Source organism: Sorex fumeus, unplaced genomic scaffold (assembly GCF_029834395.1).
Source record: "Sorex fumeus unplaced genomic scaffold, SorFum_2.1 ptg000094l, whole genome shotgun sequence".
Taxonomy (NCBI): Eukaryota; Metazoa; Chordata; class Mammalia; order Eulipotyphla; family Soricidae; genus Sorex; species Sorex fumeus.
Genome location: NW_026606151.1, coordinates 10,626,468 through 10,645,746, shown reverse-complemented (window position 1 = coordinate 10,645,746; position 19,279 = coordinate 10,626,468). Strand labels below are relative to the sequence as shown.

The following is a 19,279-nucleotide window of genomic DNA, read 5'->3' as shown; positions in this document are numbered from 1 at the left end:
TCACCCCACTTTCCTTCCAACAGAGAGCACAGCCCTGGCACTGAGGAACACAAGTCCCCCACCTTGAAGTCTGAGCCCCTGTCTCAGGGCTACTTCTTTCCTGCCAGGCCCTTTTTTAATTTTATTTTATTTTTATAAAGTTGTTCACAATGATTCATTACATTCAATATTCCAACACCAATCCCATCACCATTACACCCTCCCACCGCCGTTATTTCCAATTTCCCCGACCACCACCCAAGCCAGCTACCCGTGACGTATTCGAAATGCGAAACACAGTGACAAGAAGTCTCACAACGGAGATGTTACTGGTGTCTGTTTGAGCAAATCGATGAACAATGGGAGGACAGTGACAATGACCATCCAAGCCTGCCCTTTCTGAACCAAATCTGCCACCAGAGACTCAGTCAGAAGGACTGCCTCCTCCGCCGGGGGCCTCTGTGGTGCCTCTGAGGGTGGCATGCCTGGCACCCAGGGTCCGAGACAGGGAATGCGGCCCCGTACCAAGCACATACCCTCGCCTGCCCCAGAGCTGGGGTGAAGCATCATCAGTCACCCAGCCAGCCCGCCGGGCACTCACTTTGCAGTTGGTGTACCACAGGGCCAGGATGAGGTTGCGTAGGGCCAGGTACATGGTGGGGTCCCGGGAGTACTCCGGGAACTCATACAGCTCGTCCAGCTCCATCACGTCCGGCCGCACGCACAGGGCTTTGCCGCACTCGTTGGGCTGGTAGAAAGGCTGGAAGTAGCGGTTCATGCCTGGAACTGACAGCAGAGACGCTGGTACCCCCACAGCTGGGGGCCTGAGAGCACCAGCAAGGGGTCGAGGAACGCCTGAACCAGCACCCGCCCCCCAACAAACAGATCTCTGCTCCTTCTAGCGAGTGCAACAGGTTCCTGTAGTACAATATCTTTTTCCCCTTTTTTTTTGGGGGGGGGGGTGTGCAGTACACACCCGGCAATGCTCAGGGGTTACTCCTGGCTCTGCACTCAGGAATTACTCCTGGCGGTGCTCAAGGGACCATCCTCTTTTAAGAGGAAAAGAAAAGCAGGCAGGGCCAGAGCGATAGTACAGTGGGATGGGCGTTTGTTTGCCTTGCCTGCGACTGACCCGGGTTCAATCCCTAGCATCCCATATGGTCCCCCTAGCACTGCCAGGAGTAATTTCTGAGTGTGGAGCCAGGAGTAACCCCTCAGCATTGCCGGGGATGACCCAAAAAAGAAAAAAAAATGAAAAGCAGGGGACAGAGATCAAGGGCAAGGGTTAAGGGGTGTGGCCTGCACATGCTGACCCTGTTCCACCCCCAACACCACATGGTCCTGAGCACTAATGAGCGAGGCCCTGGGGCCCCTGAGCACCCCTGGGGCAGCCTTGGAAATGCCTGGCACCACAGGGCCCAGCAGCTCCGCATCTTCACCCTCTTAGTGCCAGGAGGGGATCGCAGTCCCCAGAGCACTGCTTGGGAGTCCTCCCCCCTCCCCCCCCCCAAAAAATCAAACCACAAGAAAATCATAAAGAAGTGAAAAATCAGGGGGCTGGAGAAATAGCACAGAGGGTAGCGCACTCGCCTCGCATACGGTCAACCTGGGAAAGATTCCCCGGCATCCATCTGGCCTCAGAAGCATGCCAGGGGTAATTCCTGAGTGCAGAGCCAGAGAAGACCCCCGGGCACTGCTGAGTGTCGCCCCAAAACTGGGGGAGAGGGGATGAAAAATGGGGCCAGAGAGCAGGTTCAGCGGGTAGGGCACCCACCTGAGCCCCGCCAGGGCTTTACCCCTGAACAGGAGCCAGGAGGAAGCCCCGAGCACTGCCAGACGTGCCCCCCTAATGCCCCCCAAAGAGAAGTGAACGAGACCTGAGTAGGACTGTATTTGTTGACAGGAGGCCCGCTGGGAACATTCGCCCCAAGACTGGGCAACTCACCTGTCTGAGGGCACCCCGATGTAGGGAGATCATGAAATCACACTGCATGCATCACAAATGGAAAAAGAAAAAAAAACCCCAACCCCGTTCCCCTGGTGCCGTCCCCTCACTCACCCAATGCTGAGGGAGCAGCCTTGGCGGGGTCCGGCTTCCCGGGGCTGGCGGCCGTGTGCTGTGTGCTCGTGCAGGACGGGCTCATGCCCACACAGTCGGGGTAGTAGGCACGCAGCAGGGGTGCTGCCACGCTGTCCTTCAGCAGGGGCGGCAGGATGAGCATGGAGTGCCACCAGTGGCTAGAGACTTCTGACACCCTCTGCAACAGGCGGGAGCAACGGGCTGGGTCAGTACAGGGGTGGGGGGGGAGCACAGAGCCCAACCCTGTCCCCCGCGCTGCCCAGGGGATGCTGTGCTTTCAGAAACTATCCCAGGGTGGGACTTCCACAAAAGGTTTCTCGAGCTCAACCCCACCCCCACACACCCCCACGTTTCAAAAGCTCATTGATTCCAGGATGCTCTTTTATTCGGGGCGGTGCTTTTGGGTCCACCCAGCGATGCTCAGGGGTTCCTCTGGGCTCTGAACTCAGGAAACACTCCTGGCAGTGCTCAGGGGACCATATGAGATGGCGGGGATTGATCCTGGGTAGGCTGTGTGCAAGGTAAACGCCCTCCTCACTGTCCTATGGCTCCGACCCCCAGGTCACTCTTAAGGTGGCCCCCTTTAGCCTTTGGCTACAGTTCAAGTGTGTCCATCTCTCCAGCGCCAATATCTGTATTATTATTATTATTATTATTATTATTATTATTATTATCTTTTTTCTTTTTTTTGCTTCTTGGCTCACACCCTCAGATGGGTGGAGTGATAGCACAGCGGGTAGGGCATTTGCCTTGCACACGACCGACCTGGCCAACTTGGGTTCAATTCTTCCGCCCCTCTCGGAGAGCCTGGCAAGCTACCAAGAATATCTCACCCGCATGACAAAGCCTGGCAAGCTCCCCGTGACGTATTCAATATGCCAAACACAGTAACAACAAGTCTCACAATGGAGACATTACCAGGCCCACTCAAGCAAATCAACAACGGAAGGACAGCGACAGGACAGTGACAGTGACATAATGGGTCACACCGGGCTATGCTCAGGGGTTACTCCTGGCTCTGCACTCAGGAATTACTTCTGGCGGTGCTCAGGGCACCATATGGGATCCTAGGAATCGAACCCGGGTCGGCCACGTGCAAGGCAAATGCCCTACCCTCCGCGCTATCGCTGCAGTCCCACCCCCATTCACACCTGTATTTGCTGATACGGTTTCCTTGTCTACCCAAAATCCAAAGATTGCTGAGGTCACTGCTTTGCTGTGGAGTGCTTAAGGTGGTGCTGCTCGACCTCTGGCCCCTCCCAACTCCCTTTCCTTCTCACGGCCCCTCTCTTACTAGTTGCTCCCCTAGCCTCATGCCGCACTCTACCCTTCGCTGATGTGGTTTTCACCTGCAGCCACTCTGGAATGTCCTAGAGTGTCCATGCGGGGTGGGGTGGGGGTCCAATGACCGACGCTGAGAAACACTTCTTTATGTTACAAATTAAGTTTTTTAAAGGTGCACACAGGGGCTGGAGCGATAGCACAGCTGGTAGGGTGTTTGCCTCGCACATGGCTGACCTGGGTTCAATTCCCAGCATCCCATATGGTCCCCGGAGCATCGCCAGGAGTAATTCCTGAGTGCATGAACCAGGAGTAACCCCTGGGCATCGCCGGGTGTGACCCAAAAAGAAAAAAAAAAAAAGATGCATACATAGAACACATGTTACCCAGCACTTTCTATAACAAAAGGGATTTAAACCGCATCTGCAGGGATGGCAACTCCCCTTTGCACTCCGTTTCAAACAACTCGAAAAACTGCACAGGAACAATGCAGAAACCCACCGTAACTCTGAACAACTCCAGAGCTCAGTGTTTTCAACACTTGGGGTGAGACCCAAAACTATCACTGTCACTGTCCTCCCGTTGTTCATCGATTTGCTCGAGTGAGCCCAGTAACATTTTGAGACTTGTTGTGACTGTGTTTGGCATACTGAATACGTCACGGGTAGCTTGCCAGGCTTTGCCGTGCGGGCGAGATACTCTCAGTAGCTTGCCGGGCTCTGAGAAGGGTGGAGGAATCAAACTCAGGTCGGCTGGGTTGGCCACATGCAAAGCAAATGCCCTACCCGCTGTGCTAAGCCTAAGACTGGAAACTAAAAATCTTTTTTTTCTGGGGCAGCCCATGGGTCTGGCTGGCAGCCTGTGGAGGATGGCAGCTCTGCCCTCCAGCCTGCCCCTTTCTGATAGGATAGGGTATGGCAGCTCCATGCAGCCAGCAGACACAGAGCACTGGCCGCTGGCCTTGGGCCAACACCGTCCAGTTATGGGTCCCATGTTCTTGTCTTGGAAAGATTCAACTGCAGGGGCTGGAGCTACAGCACATAGAATAGGGCATTTGCCCTGCACACAGCCAACCCGGGTTCGATCCCCGGCATCCCATATGGTCCCCCCCGAGCACCACCAGGAGTAATTACTGAGTGCAGAGCCTAGAGTGTGACCCAAAAAGGAACATCGCAGGGTGTGACCCAAAAAGGAAAAAAAAAAAAGAAAGTTTCAAGTGCAGGCGAGAGGACATCAGTGGATGTCTCACCCTCCGGAGAGGCAAGGCTGTAACCTCTCCTTTTTATTTCCTTTTATTTTTCTTTCTGTTGGGGGGCCACACCCAGCAGTGCTTGGGGCTTTCTCCTGGCTCTTTGCTCAAGGATCACTCCAGGCGGGCTCGGGGAACCATATGTGGTGTGGAAGGTGAGACGCAGGTTGACCTCCTTTGCCAACGCAAGGTGCAAGGCACGTGCCCTACCCGCCGTACTATCCCTCAGACCCTCTTATTTCCTTTTCCTGTAAAGCAAAGTAAAGCTTCTTTTCTAAGTTGAGAGACAAGCACCTCCAGTATGACCCCGCCAGCAATCAGTCAGAGCGGCTCAGGCGTGAGACAATGGGGATTAGCGGCCACATAAAGAGCCACTCACGGAATGTTCTCCTCGTGATGGATGACGCGAGGCACAGTGAGCTTTGAGGGTTGAGAGGGTGCAGAAATACTCACCAGGTCCTCTGGCTGGGTGCAACAGTTCCCAGTGTTCTCGGGCTGCAAAAGAAGACCGGGCGCTAATGAGGGTGGGTGACAAAACACAGTCTTCACTGGTCAATTCACTCTGGGCAGATGGCCCTCTTGCTGCTCAGAGTGGCAGAGAAAAAAGATGCCGGAGGAGCTCTGGGAAGACAGGCTGTCTGGCAGGATGCTGAAGTGATATCAGGATGATTCTGGAGAGCAATCTATCAAAGCATGAAACTTTGGGTTTTTTCTTCTCTTTTGATCAACTATCATTCGTTTGTGGCACTGTAGGCTTTCGGGGTATATCTGAACACTTCTCTATGTGTACAGGATTTATGGCACCCACCACCAAAGTTTGAGCCAAACTGCCACAAAACACCCCTCAAGGGCCAGACAGGTAGAACGGGGCTGAGGCCTTGCATGGGGGTTGACCCTGGGTGGGTCCCCAGCACACCCCTAGAGTGAGCCCTGCGAGCAGAGCCCGGACTAGCCCATGGACATCAAGGGGTGTGGTCCAAAGCCAAGCCAAACCAAAAGGAGGCCCTCAACCTCTTCCTCCCACCCCTTCCCCAGCCCTCCGGTAACCACCATGGTTTCACTGAGCTGCAGTTTCTGTGAAAACACGAAACTTTAAATGCTGAACAGACACGGGAGAGGCCCAGGCCCCAGACTCTGCAACTCTCATCTCGAGTTCCTTGTTCAGAGCAGCCACAGAAGCGTGAAAACTGTATCCCAAGCAGCAGGACAGGGGCCAGAGAGAGAGCACAGTGGGGAGGGCACTTGCCCTGCGTTCAGCCAACCTGGCTCCGATCCCCGGCATCCCAGATGGTCCCCTGAGCACCTCCGGGAGCAAGCAATGCCTGAGCACAGAGTCAAGAGAAACCCCCTGAGCACCACCGGGTATGGCCCCCAAACAAAACAGAAATACAACCAACCACTTCATTTGCTTTGGAAAGGGGAATACATAAACTGACACTTTACGGGGAAATATACTGCACATCTCTGCAAATACACCACAAACCCGAGACGTCAAAGGGGTGAATTGGACGGCCAGTTTCACGACTCAAAGTTACTTTACTTTTGGTATTTAAGATTCTAATATCCATTCCTGATAATCTTGCAGTTACCTGTATTGCAAACAACAATGTCCAAAAGGAGAGAGAGAGAGAGAGAGAGAGAGAGAAAAGCATCGGCCACAGAGGTAGACTGGGGGAGGGGGCTGATGGAGAGAACCTGGGTGCTGGGAAATGTACACTGGTGAAGGGATGGGTGTCAGAATACTGAATGAACAGCTTTGTGAAGGTCTATCACATGGTGACTCAATTAAAAAAATTATTAGTAAAAAATAACTAAATTCGAATATCCTCTAATGCATTGGAAGAACCAGGTATGCAGATGAGCGGTTCCGTGCACCCATCACACATCACAGGCACTAAGTGACCTCCAAATTTCCGAACCAGCACGCAACACTAATCCTGGCAGACTGTGAAACGCCCCCCCCACACACACCCATTCATCCCTGCTTCCTCACGCACAGGAGCCGGGCCTGCGCGATTTCACAGCACACTCAGTTACGAATCCGTTTCTTCCTTTGTGCCTGTGGCTGTCTGTGGTTACCAGGTCCTGTCCTGACCAATGAGATATAAATAGAAACCTGCTTCTAGAACTTCCAGGGAAGCGCCTTTCCCTAAGAGGGAAAGTCTCAGCTGGTACAACCCCCCATTCCTTTCTCTCTCTCTCTCTCTCTCTCTCTCTCTCTCTCTCTCTCTCTCTCTCTCTCTCCCCCCCCCCCCCTTCAACCCCTGTCTCTCTTCCAGCTTGGCCTTTTTCTTTTGTTTTGGCTTTTCAGGTCACACCCAACACGGCTCAAAGGTTTCTCCTGGCTCTGCCCTCGGGAATTACTTCTGGCAGTGCACCCAGAGGACAGTATGGGATCCCGGGGAATCAAACCCGTTGGCCCTTTGATTACTGCTTAGAATTCAGATACTACGTTATCCATCACACCAGCCCTCTTGTGCAATGTGTCCATTTTGCATGCCTTTTTTTGCTTTTTTGGGTGTCACACCCGGCGATGCACAGGGGTTACTCCTGGCTCTGCACCCAGGAATCACTCCTGGCTGTGCTCAGGGGACCATATGGGATGCTGGGAATCGAACCCGGGTCGGCCGCGTGCAAGGCAAACGCCCTACCCTCTGTGCTATCTCTCCAGCCCCCCCATTTTGCATCTTGCGATGGAAGAGGAAGCGAGGAGACTGCAGCGAGCCCAGGCAGCCGATTTGGGAGGGGGACCCAAATAACTGCTTAGGCCACAGGGCGGGGCTGCACTGTGTGACCAACACAGTCCTGAGACGGGGGAGGGACACAGTCAGTGGAAGACACACAGCACCTCGACCTGCAGACAACGAAACCCACCCACCGCTCCGCTGCGGGGCCCACCGAGCTCACCTTGATGGCAGAATTCGGCTTCCAGCCGCACCGGTAGGTCCGTGCGATCTGGGAGGTGAGCTGCGTCTCCTTGGTGAGCTGCCTCCACTTCCCACACTCCGGGTTTGTGCACTGGACCTGCAGGGGACGAGGCAGGACGAGGTCAAGGCACGGCCAGGGTCCCGGGCAGGTTCCTGTCCTCCGCTGCCCCGGCCTGACAGGATCCCACATCTCACACGCATCGGGTGCCCGTCTCACGATGACCGTCTCCCAGCTCCTCTCACGGGACAGCCCACTTCTCTGCCCCGTGCGGCATTTCAGATTCACTCCTGGCTCGGACAGTGCCAGGGGAAGCGATCTGAAGGCCATGACCGACAGCACAGAGAGAGGCCTGGCTGGGGTTGGCCAGAGAACAGCACACGAGGTGGGGGGGTGGGTTGGGGACCCTGCGTGAGATTCTGCCACAAGAAACAAATCTTTTTCGGTTTTGGGCCACACCCAGTGGTGCTCAGGGGTTACTCCTGGCTCTGCACACCGGAATTACTCCTGGCAGGGTTAAGGGGACCGTATCAGATGCCAAGGATTGAACACGGGTAGACAGAGTACAATGTCTTTCCTGCTGTAGCATCGCTCTGACCCCTTGGAACTGGATATATATTTTTTTGTTGTTGCTGTTGTTGTTGTTGTTGTTTGTTTGTTTTTTGGGGATGGTCATACTCAGCACTCAGCAATGCACATGGGTTACTCCTGGCTCTGCACTCAGGAGTTACTCCTGGCGGTGCTCAGGGGACCCCATGGGATGCTGGGAATCGAACCCAGGTCGGCTGTGTGCAAGGCAAACACACTACCCACTGTGCTATCGCTCCAGCCCCCGAGGAAACCCGCAAAGCCTGTCAGGCGGTTCTGAATACTGCGCCAGGGCTGGCTTCACAGTCGGCCGAAACTCACACTATCTTAGGTGATAACTCGGAGAGGGGGTGATGACACACAGGAACTCTCCGTCCGAGCGCGGCAACTTCTCATGCCCAGAAGTTGGAATTGTTCCAAGATGAAAAGCTCACGAGTCAGGGCGCGGGAAGAGGACAGAGTGGAGGCCCCTGTCTCCCCGCGGCTGACCCGCGCTCGGCCGATCCCCAGCAACTCCCGGTCCCTCAAGCACCTAAGTCACGGGTTAGGAGTAGCCCCTGAGCACTGCTGGGTAGGGCTCCCCAGAAAACAAAACAAAAACCTTCCTTAGGGGGCCAGAGGGAAATGGCTCAAAGGACCGTGCACAGGCTTCCTATGCAGAGAGTCTCAGCCGGAATCCCCCACACCACAGGGGGAACCCCCAAGCACCAAGCTGGGAGTAGTTCCTGAACAGCACCGGCTGGGGGACCCAGCACCCCCCCCACCCACCAAAACACAAAACAAAAACAAAACCTAATTATGATTAGAGGACGAAATTGTGTTTAAGCACACAAATAAAAATATGAACGCGAACAAAGAACAGAGAGATGGTATCATGTTTGGCAACAGCTAATACTAATACCAGCTTCAACTTCCTCTGTGTATCATAATGAATCTGTTAATTTTTTGGGGGGGGTACTTTTTGGATCACACCCGGCGATGCACAGGTGGCTTTGCACTCAGGAATCACTCCTGGCAGTGCTCGGGGGATCATATAGGAGCTGGGGATTGAACCCGGGTGAGCCGCATGCAAGGCAAATGCCCTACCCACTTAACTATCGCTCCAGCCCCATAATTCTTTTTTTTTTTTCGTTTTGTTTTGGGGTCACACCCAGCAATGCTTAGGGGTTACTCCAGGCTCTATACTCAGGAAATATTCCTGGAAGTGCTCGGGGAACCATATAGGATGCTGGGAATCGAACCCGGGTCGGCCGCATGCAAGGCAAACACCCTACCCACTGCACTATCGCTCTAGCTCCATAATTTTTCTTTTTAACAGAAATTTCAATGCCTGGTCCCCTAAGCACCGCCAGCAGTGAACTCGAGCACTAAGTCAGGAGTCATTCAAAACTGCCAGGTATGGCTCCCAAAACACAAATAACTAGAAAGACAAGAGAGCCATGAGAGAGTCCCCCCCAGACCAATCCTGACTTTCCACTGCCTACGTAAACGCTTTGGGGAAGCACGAGGCCCGTGCGTTACGTTACCCAGTATGGGAGCTGCTGGTCCGCCATGAACGCCTTGGGGCTCGGCTCGCTTTTCCCGTTGCTCGTCCAGATTTTTTTCCACGTAACATATTTTTCATATCCATCTTTATGGCTAGAAGGCAAGAGTATCAATGAGATTTTTCAAAAATGGAAGGAAAGTTGATAACTTTTATATCCAGGGTGTACCACCTTCTAAATAAGGGGGATGACGATAGCACAGCGGGTAGGGCGTTTGCCTTGCACGAGGCCGACCAGGCCGACCCGGGTTCGATTCCTCCACCCCTCTTGGAGAGCCCAGCAAGCTATTGAGAGCATCTCGCCCTCACGGCAAAGCCCGGCAAGCTCCCCGTGGCATATTCAATATACCAAACACAGTAACAAAAAGTCTCATGATGGAGACGTTACTGGGCCCGCTTGAGCAAATCGATGAACAATGTGGGGACAGTGACAGTGATGCCGGGGGCCCCTGAAAAAAACAAAGGTTTTTTTTTTTTTCTATTTTAATGCGTTGGGCCCTAACACCCAATACCTGGCACCCAAATTTAGATAACACACAAGGTAATATGATGCACACTCGTATATTAAGTCACAAACACATCATAAGTCGTTACATACCATTTTTGATTATGCTTCTAAATGATATAATTAAAATAATTATAAAACAACCTACATTCCAGCCCCTCATCCTACATCTTCCCCCACATCTTTGATCCCTCTTACGTGCTGCCAGAGAGAACAAAGTAGCTCCTAGATTCCTCTCAAGACTTGGGGTCTATAACCACGAACTATTATCAGCAAACACTTTTAACTATTATTGTTAACTACCATTGTAGCACTGTCGTCCTCTTGTTCATCGATTTGCTTGAGTGAGCACCAGTAATGTCTCCATTGTGAAACTTGCTGTTACTGTTTTTGGCATATCGAATATGCCACGAGGAGCTTGCCAGGCTCTGCCTTGTGGGGATACTCTTGGTAGCTTGCGGCTCTCCGAGAGGGGCGGAGGAATTGAACCCGGGTCGGACATGTGCAAGGCAAACGCCCTACCTGCTGTGCTATTGCTCCAGTGATATCATAATTAACATAATTAACAATAATTATAGTTATGGGGTCGGAGCGATAGTACAGTGGGTGTTTGCCTTGCACGCAGCCGACCCGGTTTCAATCCTCAGCATCCCATATGGTCCCCCAGCACTGCCAGGAGTGATTCCTGAGTGCAAAGCCAGGAGTAACTCCTGAACATCACCAGGTGTGACCCAAAAAGAGAAAAAATAAAAAAACCTACAGTTATTCTGTCCCCATGGTGCTGGCACGGGTCTGGTAGAAATGGGAGAGTAACTCATCAAGCCAGGGGTGGAATGCGGTGGCCCACGCTCCACTGTGCCCCCATCCCCTGAACCCCCAAATTCCACTCAGTGAACAAACCTTCTGTAGTAGTGGTCGAAACACTCATTGCAGAAATGCTCCCCGCAGGAGAGGTGATACCACCGGGATGTGTAGCCGTTCCTGGCACACCTGACGGAAGACATTTGTTAAAAAGCAAGAGGGAACAGGCTTGAATGGTGGTGGGAAAATCTGAGTAAAATATAATGCCCAACCAAAATGCATCTGGACTTGCATTTAACTATGGTGCTATGCCGCCCTGGGAGGGGAAGGGTGTCTGTCCCTCGCCGTCCCCCTTTGCGGTGGCAGCATGGTGGCCTGCATCTTTTAGAGCCTAATGAACAGCCAGGTAAGAGACTACACTGATGAGGCACATTGTTCTTCATGGGATGGGGGTGGAATCAGCCCTGCTCCCCACCATGACAATGCTCCGGGCTGCCACCCTCAAACGCCCCCTCCAGTTTCTGAACGACCATGATCCCAGAGGCACACAAACCAATCTCGGAACCCAGGGGCTGTTGGCAGTAATCCCTTTCGGTTGATTACTAAAATATCAGAAATCCAAATTCGCGTGGCCGCTATTGTGGCCACGCGACATCATATGCTCTTCATAATCAGCAATAGAAAACAAATTATCTGATGATGTCTTTTTGGAAGGTCTGAACGTTGGGGAAAATTCCGAATAATAATGTTGGGTCTTTTGTCGTAATATTGAATGTGATCAATGTAGAGAGAGAGAGAGTAAAGTGAAAATCTGCCACACAGGCAGGGGGTGGGTGGAAGGGGGGTATACTGGAGTTCTTGGTGGTAGAAAATGTGCACTAAAGGGACATTTGGGGACCGTGAAGGGACGGGTGTTTAATCATTGTATGACTGACCGAGACTTGAACTGACAGACTTTGTGAGTGTTCTCATGGTGGTTCAATAAATTAAAAAAAAAAAAAGCAAGAGGAACCAGAGCAACGAGATCGTGGGGAGGGCATGGGCCTTGCACGTGGCTGGCCCAGACTCAATCCCCGGCACCCTGTATGGGGTTCCCCGAGCACTGCCAGGAGTGATCCTGAAGCACTGAGCCAGGAGTGAGGTCTGAGCACTGTTGGGTGTGGCCCAAAAGTCAAAAAGGGAAAAAAAAGGCAAGTAGAGACATTTCCGAGTTCACCCAGCACCTGCCATGAGCCAGCTCTGCAGTCTCTTGTGCTACTCTGCTCAGTCCTGACACTGTGTCACACAGGGTGGGGATTGGGAACTCAGGCCAGAGGTCACCTATCCACCTAGATACATGTCGGGAGAACCCAGAAGGCTTATCCAGACTCCTGGAGCCCCGCAGGCTCCTACATGTGAAACAGAAAATGCTGCCACAGTTGCTGTGCTGGCATGCCTAGGAGGGGCAGACCGTGGTGTCCACTGATTCAACCAGCCAGGACTGAACAGCCACAGAATCTGGTCCCCTGACACCTGATGACCTAGCAGGCAACTGGCCCACAGAACCAGTCAACTGCCAACAGAGAAGGAACAGGGGCGAGGGCTCAATGGTGGGGCGCATGGCTCATCCGTGGGAGGACCTGAGTTCAATCCCCGACATCGAAAGGAAAAATATATATATAGAGATAGATATATGATGCCACTATGAGCACATGACCACCTCTCAAGTTCCAAAACCCACGGGATTTGTGTTCTGTGTCTTGCAGACTCTTAAGCCTCAACAGAAAGTTTTCTTCTCCTAGAAGTGAAAGGTTCTATGTGGACCACCCAAAAAAAAAAAAAACATACTATGAGACTAATACCCAAGGACAGCAGAAACAAGGGCCAGGAGGATGGGTCCATGGTTGAAAGCTGCTTCTGGTGCTGGGGGAGAAGGCAGTTGGCAAAGAGAAGGGAACACTATAGCAATGACAGGTTGGAAAGGGAAGGAACTGAAAAAGACAAGAAAACCTCTCAGCATCTGCACTGTAAACCATGATGCCCAAAAGGAAAGAGACAGAGAGACAGAGAAAGAGAGAGAAAGGAAGTACATGCCCTAGAGTCAGGCTTGGGGGGAGGGTGGCAGGAGGGAAACTTGGGGACCCAGGTGGTGGGAAATGTACTGGGAGGAAGGGAAGGGTGTTGAAACACTAGGACTGAAACCCATCTGTAAACAGTTTTTGTAACACTGTATCTTACAGTGATTCAATTAAAAACAAAAAACACAGAGAGGGGCGGGGTTGACTTTCCCTCCCGGCTTCAAGCAGTGCCAGCAGCCAAAAACCTCCAGAACCCAACAGCAGTCATGCTCAAGGCCACTCTCCGCATGCTTGGAGGAGCCTCACCTACAGGGGGAACCTGCAGAAAAACCCAAGTATGCGGAACCCGTGACTGAGATTTCCAAGCCCGCTTGGAACGGGACTGGGCCTCTTCCCCCAGCTCCCCAGTTTCCCAGTAGCTTGGCAGTCACGCCCACAAACTGCCCCCAGCGCCATGTAATCTCACCAATGGCCAAGATCCAGAGACTATGAAATAAAGCTCCCGGAAGAGAGTGAGAGAGAACATCCTAGAGCACGTGGCCATGTGTCCTCCTATACCCTAGGCCACTGATGTACCAAGAGTAGCACACATTTGTTTGGTTATAATACACATGCGTGTCATCTCTTATATACGGGCTTAGATGGCTCCAGGGTGAAAACCAACAATCTTCACACACCGTCCTCTTATGGTGGTGGGAAGGTGCATGGTGGTGGAATTGGTGTTTGAACATTATTTGTAATGAACTATTGTGAACAACTTTATAGAAATAATAATTGGAAAAAAAAGTTTAAAAAAAAAAGGCAGGAGTGGAGTGTGAGGGACTGGGAGGGGTGTGATCCCCAGCATCCTATGTGGTGGGAGTGGTCCCTGTGTGCAGAGCCAGGAGCAAGCCCTGAGCATCGCCTCTGCCAAGTGTGGCCCCCAAACAAACAAACAAAAAAAAACCAAAAATGGCAGGAGTGCAATCAGTGACCACCCAGAGCAGCAGCTGTTGTGTTGCTTGAGGGGGAGAAATAGTCATTGGTCCCGCCATGTATGTGCCCCTCCCATGTATGTGCTCCTCCCCCTGACCCACGCACACACCAGCTGGGACCCAGTGAGGGCTGATGAGATCGGAGGCCCCGTGCTGGCCACCGGGCAGAGATGACAATCAGAGAGATAACGGAGGCCACGCATCGGCCACATCTGCCACTGATGACCGACAGGTGTGCAGGGTCTGTCTCCCGGGAACACTGGCCGCAGAGCCCACTGTCCCCACAGACCTACCTCTCGGAAGCACTGGCAAAGCACACGGGACAGGTGGCCGTGCAGCCCGCCTTCTCACACTTCCGGTACTTCTTCTCGCACCCGCCGTCCTCGTTGTCATCGAGGATCTCCGTGGCCTTTTTCTTCGCCTATGACAGAGAACCAGCTAAGGTGAAGGCGGCCACCTGGGATGGACGGGAGCAACAGGGGCACAGGAGTGAGTCCTGGGCTCACTCCTGCAGCCCGGGCCGAGTCTGACCACCTCTTGGCACCCCAGTAGGCTCTGTAGAATGCATGTGTGTAAACACGCATGAACTCGCTGCAGACACAGGCCGGCTCTGCAGGACGCATGTGTGCAAACAGGCACAGAGACACTGCAAATCCAGGAGTGCTTCAGTGCCAAGCCTCTGAGCAGAGGGCAGGCCGGGGGCGCCTTTCTTAGGACAAAGCTAAGAACAAACGCTACTCCAAGACGAAGATATTTTTATTGACTACTGCAAACAGAGACTTGGGAGAATTCTGGAGCAGGAATAACAATATTTGAGATTTCTTTTTTTTTTCTTGGGGGCTGGAGCAATAGTATAGCTTGCCTTGCTTGTGGCCAACTCAAGTTTGCTCTCTGGTACCTCACAGGGTTCCCCTGAGCCTGCCAGGAATGATCCCTGAGCACTGAGCCAAGAGTAAGCTCTGAGCACTGATAGGTATGAGGAAGGAATGAAGGTAGGAGAGAAGACTATTGGGAACACAGAGAGAGTACAGTGGGTAAGGCGCTTGCCTTGCACACAGCCAACCTGGGTTCAATCCCTGGTATCCCATATGGTCCCCTAAGTGTGTCAGCCAGGAAGTGACTCCTGAGTGCAGAGCCAGGAGTCAGCCCTGCCTTAACTACATGGTCCAAATTCACTGTCACTGTCACTGTCCTCCCGTTGTTCATCGATTTGCTCGAGCGGGCCCAGTAATGTCTCCATCATGAGACTTGTTGTTACTGTGTTTGGCATATCAAATACATCACGGGGAGCTTGCCAGGCTTTGCCGTGCGGGGGAGATACTCTCTGTAGCTTGCCAGGCTCTCCGAGAGGGGCAGAGGAATCGAACTCGGGTCGGCCATGTTGGCTGAGTGCAAGGCAAACGCCCGAATTCACCTCCCCAAAACTATAAAAAGTGGGGAGGGTGGGGGGAAGCCTGCAAGGGAGGAAAGGAGGGAAGGAAGAAGAGAGCCCCAAATAAACCATCAACCGGGGCTAGAGTGATAGCACAGCAGGTAGGGCGTTTGTCTTGCACCCGGTTGACCCAGGTTTGAATCCCAGTATTCCATATGGTCCGCCAGCACCGCCAGGAGTGATTCCTGAGTGCAGAGCCCTGAGCATCACTGGGTATGACCCAAAAAGCAAAAAAATAAATAAACCATCAACCCAGCCTGGCTAAGCTTACAGTCCAAAGGCAGCAGGGCTGATGTATGCCTTTCTCCCCACCTGATCTGACCCCTCGCTTCTTAAACAGTGAGTTGTGACCCCGTAAGGGGTTGTCTATCATTTTTTTTAATTTTTTTGCCTTTTGGGTCATACCCGGCTATAGTACCCACTGTACTACCACCCCTCCACCCCCTTTCTCTTAGATCTGGCTGTATACTCAGGGTCTTGTCAAAAATTCTTGGGCCTGGGAGAAAGTATCTGCTTCGCAAATACCACAGTGTAGTGCCAACTGTCTGAGTGCCCTCAGGGAAAGGTGAGTCACCTGTGTACCACCAAGTGTGGCAATAAAAATGATTTTCCCTTGTGCAAAAAGGGGTCACAAATAGAAAATCTTAAGACCTGCCTTATACCACACATGCTAGACGTTCTGCCTGTTAGCCTTTCATCACACTGTACAGCGATTATCTGGGGATTGATTTTCAAAGGCTGCAAGGCCCTTGAGAAGCAGAATTCTACCTTTTCTTTTCTTTGGGGGCCACACCTAGCTGTGCTCAGGGATCGCTCCTAGCAAGGGTCAGGAAACCTTATGGGGTCTCAGGGATTGAACCAGGGTGAGCTGTGTGCGAAGCACTTCCCTACCAGCGGTAATATCATTCTGGCCTCCATAACTGCAGCTTCTCCTCTCCAATTCTTTCATCACAATCCTAGAACCTCTGTGCACGCGAAACACCTGAACAAAGCAAACCAAGTTAAGAATAAGCAAGTGAGCAGTACCTGCCTCCCCGAGCTCCGCAAAGGAAGGCTATCTGCAAAGTTATCGAAGGATGCTTTTTTCTTGGTCCTCCCCCGGGAAGTGGCCATTATGTTGGGAAATCTGCAGGCAGACAAGAAGATTAAACCATTAGGAATACTGGGATCTGCAATCCAGTCAACAGCCTGGAGGGAAGTTATGCAACTAGACACACAACATTTTGCAGTCAGACTGCCTGGGTGTCTGGCCATCACCCCCAAGTTACTGAGCTGCTGAAAGTCTCAGGGTCGCCTACATAAAAGGGGGACAGCAAGAGGGCATCGGAGCATAGAGGACACACTTGGAAACATCATGCCTAGCAGAAGCATTCAACAAATACTCAGTAATCGTATGGACGCTTCAAAACACCTCAGTGAGGGGGCTGGAACAAGAGCACAACAGGGAAGACATTTGCCTTGCGTGAGGCTGACCTGGTTCGATTCCCAGCATCCCAAAGTGTGTGTCCCCAGAGCTCACCAGGACCAGGAGTGATCCCTGCGCACAGAGCCAGGAGTAACCCCTGAGCATAGCCGGGTGTGACCCAAGAACTAAAAGAATAAAAAAATTAAAAATAATGGGGCTGGAGCGATAGCACAGCGGGTAGGGCGTTTGCCCTGCACGCGGCCAACCCAGGTTTGATTCCCAGCATTCTATATGGTCCCCTGAGCACTGCCAGGGGTAATTCCTGAGCGCAGAGCCAGGAGTGACCCCTGTGCATTGCCGGGTGTGACCCAAAAAGAAAAAAAAATTAAAAAATAAAACAGAAAAATAAGAAGTATAACCAGGTGAACAACCATTACCTAAGTTACACTGCTGTGCAAAACTCAATATGCAAAGAAAAATAAACAGCTTTTATCTGCCATATTGCTTTCATCTGACTGGTTTTAGCAGTTGCTGAATTTTTTTTGGAGGGGAGAGGGGTCACACCTGGTGATGCACAGCGGTTATTTCTGGCTCTATACTCAGGAAATACTCCTGGCAGTGCTGGGGGGACCATATAGGATGCTGGGAATCGAACCTGGGTTGGTCCCGTGCAAGGCAAACGCCCTACCCACTGTGCCATCGCTCTAGCCCCAGTTGCTGAAATTTTATCTTGGACTACGCCTTTAAAAAAGAAAGAAACTCGGAGTGGTGATGGCAGCTGCTGAGGAACCAAAAAAGAAAGAAAAAGTAAACAAAAGGGGAAAAAAAAGAAAACTCATTCAATTCCTTCCAGTAAAACCTAACAAATAAGCATCCAACAGGGGCCGGAGCAATAGTACAGCAGATACGGCACTTGCCTTGCAGGAAGCTGACCCGGGCTCCACCCCTGGCAGCCCATATTGTCCTCTTAGCTGGCCAGGAGTGATTCCTGAGTGCATACAGAGCCACGAGTAAGCCCGGAGTCCCTCCAGGTATAAGCTCTGAGCCCCTCCAGACCTAACTCCAGGAAGCGCTCATAAAAACCACACAATGCCTGGGTTACTGTGAACACAGTGTTTTGTTGTTGTTGTTACTGTTGTTGTTGCTGTTGTTGTTGTTGTTATTGTTCTGCTGGTGTTTTACATAGATGCCAGGGATTGGATCATGATTCCACCAGATCTATATCTCAAGTCCCAAGAAATATGGGTTAGTCTTCTAAAAAAAATTTGGAGTTCTCAGATTAGTCTCATAACAGGATAGTTAAGTAAAAAATTAAGAACCCAAAATCTACATGAAAAATATGTATAGTATCCATGGAAGTGTAAATAACCAAATTAATTTTTTTCCGATTCATATTAGACAAGGAATGAAAAATGCTTAGCAGAAGTACTCAACCATATATGGATTCTGAAAGTCCCCATCATGTTTACTATACAAAGGGATACACACAAAATCACACAACCCACAACCTAAAAGAAAATAGGACACATAGGACATTGGACTGGATAAAAGAATCTGAAAGCAAAAGTGTTATCATGAGCTGGAAATTCAACATCTATAATCACGAAGCTGGAGAAGAGCTGTGAGGATCTTGTGATCCAGTGCTCTCTCTGTGAGATACACTCACATTTATACAAGCAGTGTTCATGGATTATGGACAACACGTGGGAAAATCTCAAATTCACCATCTACATCAGCTTTGAGAAATGACACCCATGTCAGAGACGCCCTTGGAAGCAATGAGTATAACAGACAGATGCATCCAAACATACTCTGAAATGCAGGTCTCTATGCAGTAAGTGAATTACTATTCTGCAGGATTCATTATTCTGATGAAGTACTAATCGTCTTAAAAGCACTATGACCGGGTCAGAGGGATAGTACAGGAGATTCGATGCTTTCCTGCCACACAGATGACTTGGGTTCAATTCCCGGTACCCCCAAGGTCCCAAGCACTGCCAGGGGCCATTCCTAAACACGGAACCACAAGAAGCCTCTGAGCATCACCAGATATGTCCCCAAATCCCTCCAAAATAAATAAAAGTACTACTACTGTCACCTATCTGAAGAAAGCTTTTGCGATCACAGTTTTCTTTCCAAAGAGCTATTCAATCTAACAAATCTTATCTATGTCTCGCATTTTTTAAATAAACCACAAAATGACATTACACAAATATATAACATATGCAAGCATATGGTCTACATCAGTATTGTATCTAAAATATTTGTTGAATTCACTGTGGCACTTGGGAACACAAAATCTGAAGATTCATAAATATTTGACCCATGATGTAGGAATTCAAATATTTCCATAAGAAGCAATTTGGAACTGTAACTCAACGGTACATAGAAAAACGTGTATTTAATAATTTGATATTAATAATAATAATAAAGGCACGGCTAAGAAAAAATAAAAACCTT

General features: G+C 51.1%; 1 protein-coding gene across 1 annotated transcript in view; it reads right to left on the bottom strand.

The window, feature by feature from the left end:
• KDM1B (lysine demethylase 1B) overlaps positions 1-19,279 on the bottom strand; it is a 49,852-nt gene that overhangs the window by 28,092 nt on the left and 2,481 nt on the right. Inside the window, exons 2-9 of the mRNA XM_056132290.1 lie at positions 16,441-16,540; positions 14,276-14,403; positions 11,051-11,140; positions 9,629-9,740; positions 7,497-7,613; positions 5,043-5,084; positions 2,039-2,237; positions 581-765 (exon numbers count right to left, since the gene is read on the bottom strand). Of these exons, the coding sequence (XP_055988265.1) occupies positions 581-765; positions 2,039-2,237; positions 5,043-5,084; positions 7,497-7,613; positions 9,629-9,740; positions 11,051-11,140; positions 14,276-14,403; positions 16,441-16,527 (960 nt within the window). The 5' untranslated portion in view covers positions 16,528-16,540. The remainder of the gene's footprint in view (positions 1-580; positions 766-2,038; positions 2,238-5,042; positions 5,085-7,496; positions 7,614-9,628; positions 9,741-11,050; positions 11,141-14,275; positions 14,404-16,440; positions 16,541-19,279) is intronic.